General features: G+C 44.1%; 1 protein-coding gene across 5 annotated transcripts in view; it reads left to right on the forward strand.

Annotated features, from left to right (window-relative positions):
• The window catches only part of Ptpra (protein tyrosine phosphatase receptor type A), a 105159-nt gene that overhangs the window by 63539 nt on the left and 34507 nt on the right, over nucleotides 1-7113 (forward strand). For all 5 annotated transcript variants that reach the window (XM_029471239.1, XM_029471235.1, XM_029471247.1 and 2 more), the window contains 3 exons: nucleotides 4735-4819; nucleotides 5887-5960; nucleotides 6309-6445. In XM_029471239.1, the coding sequence (XP_029327099.1) occupies nucleotides 4735-4819; nucleotides 5887-5960; nucleotides 6309-6445 (296 nt within the window). The remainder of the gene's footprint in view (nucleotides 1-4734; nucleotides 4820-5886; nucleotides 5961-6308; nucleotides 6446-7113) is intronic.

Below are 7113 nucleotides of genomic sequence, written 5' to 3' on the forward strand. Positions count from 1 at the left end.
CTTTTTTTTTTTTTTTTTTTGAGACAGGGTCTCTCATTAACCCTGGAGCTTGCCATTTCAGTTAGACTGGCCGGCTGGCAAGGCCCTAGGGATCGGTCTTAGGTTTTACTGCTGTGAACAGACACCATATAGGACAACATTTAATTGGGGCTGGCTTCTAGGTTCAGAGATTCAGTCCTTTATCATCAAGGTGGGAACATGGCAGCATCCAGGCAGCTGAGAGTTCTACATCTTCATCTGAAGGCTACTAGCAGGATACTGGCTTCCAGGCAGCTAGGATGAGGGTCTTAAAGCCCACACCCACAGTGACACACCTCCTCCAAGGCCACACCTACTTCAACAGGGTCACACCTTCCACTCCCTGGGCTGAATATATACAAACCATAACAGGATCCTTGACTCTAGCCTGCAGCTCAGGGTTATAGGCTTGTACTTCCATACCTGAGCGTTTTGTTTTGTTTTGTTTTGTTTTTTTACAGTGCGCTGTATATCCAAATGGAGGTCCTTGCATACTTAGCCATTTACCCACTGATTGACTTCCTAGCCCCTTAATTTTCAATTTTATTAAATCAAAATTTTTCAGATTCCTTGTTATAATTCTATTGCTTAACCATATCCAGTTTTCAATGAGTAATTGGAAGGCTTATGAAGACCAAGTAAGAAGGGAGTATTTACACCAGCAAAATGGACACTCTGAGCCTCTACCGAACATCCATCTATCTATCCTTACGTCTGTACTGTGTGCAAGGTTCCCTCGCCTTTCCAGCTCTCACGTTCCTAAACTCAGCAACCAAAAGCTGAGTGAGTGGAATGACATCACTGCTCAGGCTTAATCGTTTTATAATGCAGCATCTATTTACATCTGTTTCCTACACTGCTCTCTGAACCACGCACAATAAAGTGATGTCAGAATGGTTGGTCTCAAGGTCAAAGCCAAAAGCTGTTTGAAGAAATGAGTCAACTGTTTAGAAATAATTTTTATTATAACCTATGCAAATGAATTAAGGGTTTCAAGTTTTTGTGCCTAGGTCTTTAGGGTGCTTTAAACAAAGATGACTGGTGGATTAGTTTATTTAATTTTGAGACAGGATCTCACTATTTGGCCTGCCTGGTCTGAACCTATATAGACAGGCTAGCCTTGAACTCCCAAAGACTGGCTTTCTTCTACTTCCCAAATGCTGGGATTAAAGGCCTGGGCCACCATTCCCTGCATGGCTGGGAACAGGATTCCTGGCATTTGAGGAATCAGCCATCATACCAGGCTTTTTGAGAACTTGCTTTTGAGAGGTGAACATTTCATTGTACGTGTGTCTGTGTGTGCCACATGCATGCCGAGTGCCCCCGCCGCCTGGAACTAGATTACAGATGATTGCGAGCCACCATGTAGGCTCTGGCAATCTAACCCTGGTCTTCTGGAACAGAATCTGGTACTCTAAACACTGAGTATCTCTCCGGTGCTAGAGTTAACAAAAGTATTGGGGGAGGGAACGGGGGATGAGGGGCACACATGTGCCACAATACACAGATGGTGCTCAGAGGCGAGCTTTCAGAGCCAGTTCTCTCCTTCCGCAAGAGGGTTTCAGATAGCAAAACTTAAGCTGTCGGTTTTGCTCGGCCAGTCCTCCTTCCACTCTTCATTGCTTATGTTCTTCACTAAAGTAATAAGTTTCATAAAGGCAAAGAGTTTTGTTGTCACTGCTGAATACTCCGGACTTATGGAGTATTAGATAAAATAATCCATGAATATATTGAATGATATCTGATGGTTTTTGTTTATCATGATAATCAAATTCAGGGCCCTGCACATGCAACGCAAGTGCCCCTCAAAATCCATTGAGTATATCTATCAGCTAAGTAACAGGTAGGCTTCTACTGGATGCCAGCTTTAACCAAACCAGAAAAGGCATTTGAGAGTCAGTCAGAGAAAGGTAGTCAGTACCTGAATCTTATACCATAGTGAAGAATTTGTGTTGCTCTTTTAAAGAAACAATAGTAATTGGTTAATTAAGAATTGCTGCTGGACTGGGAGGATGGCTCAGTGGTTAAGAGCACTGTTTGTTCTTCCAGAGGACCCAGGTTCAATTCCCAACACCCACGTGGCAGTTCACAGCTGCCATCTGTACCTCCAGTTCCAGGGAATCCAACACCCTCATAGAGGCAAAATTCCAATGCACATGAAGTAAAAAAATAAATAAGTCATTAAAGAAGAAATTTTGCCAGGCAGTAGTGGCACATGCCTTTAATCCCAGCACTTGAGAGGCAGAGGCAGGCTGATCTCTGAGTTCCAGGCTAGCCTAGTCTAAAGAGTTCCAGAACAGTCAATGCTACAAAGAGAAAACCTGTATCAAACAAAAAACAAAACAAAACAAAACAAAAGAGGTAATTAGTTATCCAAAATTGAGTGGTCATCCCCTAGAAACATATATGCAGGCACAACTTTGAACAGACTTAGCAGGTTGTATTTCAGTGTTTATATGTGTATGCAACAAATTTTCTTTCCAAGGACTGCTCCTTTTATTTGCATATATAGGTCATGTAAAATTCCTCATTGAGTGAGTGGCTGCACCTCTCTCCCTCTTCCTAGCCTCCTTTCACTCCACTTAGGCCTTCTTACCATGCTCCAAGAACCCACCAGTGACTGTCATCTGGTCAGAGCAGTTTCCTTCCTGTTTGCGTCTTAATTAACCTACCAGCAGGATTTGAGTTGATTTCTCTTTCCTTGGAAGACTGCTCTTGGCTTTCTGCTGAGATGGCTTCCTGCTATTAGTAAGTCAGTTTAGCAGAACTTTTAAACAAAGGCAGATTTCGTTGTGCCGTTTCTGTGTCAGTTTCCCAGTAATACTGTTTCTCATCATATTCAGAATTAAAGTATACTCACATCCATAGCCTATAAATAAGTTTTCTGGCTCCTGCCTATCTCTCCAGTTTCAGCTTGAATGGTGCTGGCTTTGTGATGTTTCTTGAACCTGCCAAACCCCTGAGCCATTCCACTTGTCATTCCTTATGTCTAGAGAGTTAGCTCTTCGTCCAGATCTCTTAGTGGTTCACTTTGCCCTGTTACTTGGTGCACTGCTGAGGTGCGGGCTGTGAGGGGCAGGGACAGATCTCAGACACTCTGCTGCCTCCCTGCTGCTGCTCTGCTTTGTTTCCTCCAGATCCCTGTCCCCGCTTAAAAGACATGTCTGGGAACCACGTACACTTTCTGCCCTTTGTCTGCCTGGGTACTTTTCTCAGTGTCCCAAATAACCCAGCAACAGTTGCTACTCTGTGAACATATTTTAAATGAATTCTGTTAAGAGGGTAAATCCGATGAAAATGGGACTGTTTCCATTAGATTTGGTAATTGCCAGTTTTTGGTGTCCTTGCTGAGTGATTTCAGAGGACTGCTAAGTCAGTGTGAATGGATCAGGAGATCTTGTGATGTCTTTGACCCATCTACCTCACTCAATTCTATCCCCCAACCTTCCCAAAGACTCCCCAAGATCCACCTGATGTTTGGCTGTGGGTCTCTGCTTCCGTTTGCATCCACTGCTGAATGGATCCTCTTAGAGACAGCTATGCTAGGCTCCTGTCTGCAAGCATAGCAGAGTATCATTAATACTGTCAGGAGTTGGCTCTCTTACATGGGAAGTAAAGGTGGTACTGGGGGCTGGGAGCATGATAGGAATGTAAAGTGAATAAGTAAATAAACTTTAAAATGGATCAGGAGAACCTGGAGAAAGGGAAATTGAGAAAAGTCAAGCAACAGTTGTAAGAGTTTGCTGAGACAGGATAAGTGGAGTCAAAAAGATAAAAGGTTTGAGTTCAATGACATCTTTGAACATTGTCCAGAGACAACATGGCAGGGCTGGCCTTCACATAAAGGGGCATATCCGTCACAATACAGGTCGTTTATGCAGTTTCTAATGTAGAGTAGACGTGGTGTCCTGACCTGACCTGACCTGGTCTGATCTGCTACATGAGAATTGTAGCTAGGTACTGAGCTAGAACTGTGGAAAGGATGGAAGGTTTGACTATCTGTCCACTCAAGCCAGACTTGTCATGCTTGGGGTCCTAGCAAAAGGCAGCTGAGGGAAGAGGTGGGAGAAGGGGATGGGGACACCTAGTATCTATGATGCATGGTACATAAGGTTCTAGCAGTGTCTCTTGTGTAATCCTATTCCCTGTGCCAGGAAATACCTTGGGTTTGTGAAAGAGCAATCTTTTTCCTTCCCTCTTCTGATTTTCTCTAGGCAGAACTCATTGAGACTGGGAAGGAGTATAATATTGATCCTAAATTGCTGGCCTGCCAGGATTTGTACCTCCAATTTTTGGTTGTTTGCTGTTTTGTTTGTCTGTTAAGCTCAAATGGTATAGTAATAATAAAAGAGTCTCTGACTTAAAAGACAAATATTGTCTGGACACAGGAAGTTACACGTGTGATGTATCAGAGATGGGCAGCATCTTCCTGCCCATGGCTCTAAGGTGGCCCAAGGGTTCTTTCCTCGCATACTCTAGCACATGCACTTGCTCCTCGTTCTTCTGTGTGCATTTCTGCACCTCCCACTTCTGTCTCACATTCTGTGCCCTTGGTGTGTGTGTGTGTGTGTGTGTGTTTCCCATCCCACCATCTGCAGAAATGTTTAGTTGGTAGCACCCCCTAGCCTGCATCAGCATCAGTGTGTCTTCCTGAGCTCCCAGCTTGAACCCTTCATTGCACAAAAGTCATGCCTTATGCTTTTCTCTTGGTTTCAGATGAGACACCAATTATTGCAGTGATGGTGGCCCTGTCCTCTCTGCTAGTGATCGTGTTTATTATCATAGTTCTGTACATGTTAAGGTAAGTATAATAATGTTACTGCATTTGCTTAGACTACTCTGATACCCCGGTGTCTCAGTAAGCCTACATAGTCCAGAAGACAGGAGCCTAAAGACATAGGGACATTGAGTAGAGGGACAGTGACTTACAGTGCTTAGATTAAACTCTGCTTAGAAATGGTTTCTAGAAATACAGTCTTGCTTAAGACCTTCTCTCTCTCCTCAGCTTTATTTGTCCAAACCAAGTTTCCCAGTTCTAGTTCAGCCTAAAGCTTAGAGACGAGTAGTGGTTTGGAGATGGGCCACTCCCATAATATCTTATGACAGACCGGCGGTTCAAGATCTTCAGGTTTGTCCTTTTGAAACAATACCCTAAAAGGCTCCTGGTAACATTATATGCAGCACAAAAGCTTACTTTGTATCTACTTGTGTTGCCAAACCTCTCTAGGGCCCCTGTCCTTTGTCTGCTTGGCTGGTCTTAGAGGTTAAAGTATTTGACCTTTCAGAAGCTCCTAGATGATGAACAAAGTAAGGAGGGACACCTAAGAGAAGGAAGATGGTGGTTCATTTGTTCTCCTCCTGCTGCAACTCCTGCCTTGACTACCTTCTTTGGGCCCAGCCTGCTCTGTGCTCCTTTTGTTCTTCAGTGTGCCCCCTAGAATTTGACATCTGTGTGTCTCCATTAAACCTGTGACTTCCAAGTGCACTGAGAAAACACCAAAATGTTTGTTTTATGAAGTCTGTAACTGTCCCACCCTGTCCACCCACCCCCACTGTGTACACTTGCCCACATTCCTCCTGTTACCATGTGCATACAAGTGTGTTATGGAGCTGAAGCTACACAGAGGAACCATGCAGGCTGGAATATACTGTTATGTACAGTGGACTTCAGGGTGCCAGGTATAAGGAAGACCATCCCAAGATACCCAGTCACCACAGAATGGAATGGCCTCAGAAGTCCCTGACCTATGTCCCTTTTTTTAAAAGTTTGATTGATGGAAGTTTAGAAAGACAGAGTCCTTAGCAGGAATACAAGGGCAGTGCTTTACCTCTGTGTCTAGTTTTTCATTACAAATATGTTCTCATTAGGTTTAAGAAATACAAGCAAGCTGGGAGTCATTCCAACTCTTTCCGCCTGTCAAATGGCCGCACGGAGGATGTGGGTAAGACACGGGGAACATCTAGAGAAGAAAATCAGGACGTAAACATCCCCCATCCTCTTACGTATATCTTTCCATTATTTATCTCATTTGTGTGCGCATGTGTGTGCCGTGGCACGATTGTGGAGGTCAGAGCTTGCTAACATGTAAGAGCTGGTTCTCTGCTTCCATCTTGTGGGTTCTGGGAATCCAGTTGAGGCTGCCACACTTGGTATCAAACACCTTTTACTGACAGCCATATCTCTGCTTCTTTTCCCCATCTTTTCAAAAGTATGAGACCACGAGTTGTCACAGAAGGGCCTGCACCCATCTCCAGGGCACCTAACTGACCTTCCCTTTTGTATACCACAGAGCCCCAAAGTGTACCACTTCTGGCCAGGTCCCCAAGCACCAACAGGAAGTACCCACCACTGCCTGTGGACAAGCTGGAAGAGGAGATTAACCGGAGAATGGCTGATGACAATAAGCTCTTCAGAGAAGAATTCAACGTGAGTTCTTTGTTGTTAGCAGAGGAAGGGAGACCTAAGGTCCAGCCTTCTAAGTCATGGGATATAACATAGGTTTCTAATGATAATGGGTGAGGAATGTTTCACCACGTTCATCTTGCTCCTTTCCTGTGTAATCGTAGAAAGAAAGCTTTCAAAAAAAGGAAAGTGCTTCACCCTCCTCACCTTCCCGTCCACTCATCACTGACCAGTTCATTCATTGTCCTGCCTAGTGACTCATCTGTTCAATACTTACAAGCATTTATAGGAACCAAGTCATATTCTCAGTGCCAAGGATGTTACAGAGCAAAAACAAATCCCACTCCCAACCTCAAATAACTCTCTACCCACTTGGGAAACTCTACTTACAAGAACAAAACTACCTAGAAATGGCTGGGCGTGGTGGCGCACACCTTTAATCCCAGCACTCAGGAGGCAGAGGCAGGAGGATTTCTGAGTTCGAGGCTAGCCTGATCTACAAAGTGAGTTCCAGGACAGCCAGGGGTACACAGAGAAACCCTGTCTCGAAAAACCAAAAAACAAAAAAAAAACAAAAATAACCTACCTAGAAAGCCAAACAGCAATTGAAGATGTTGTCTATAGCAGGGATCTGGAGTGTGTATAGTAAGTATGTCTATAGCAGGGATCTGGAGTGTGTATAGTAAGTATGT

The sequence above is a fragment of the Mus caroli genome, chromosome 2 (genome assembly GCF_900094665.2).
Source record: "Mus caroli chromosome 2, CAROLI_EIJ_v1.1, whole genome shotgun sequence".
Classification (NCBI taxonomy): Eukaryota; Metazoa; Chordata; class Mammalia; order Rodentia; family Muridae; genus Mus; species Mus caroli.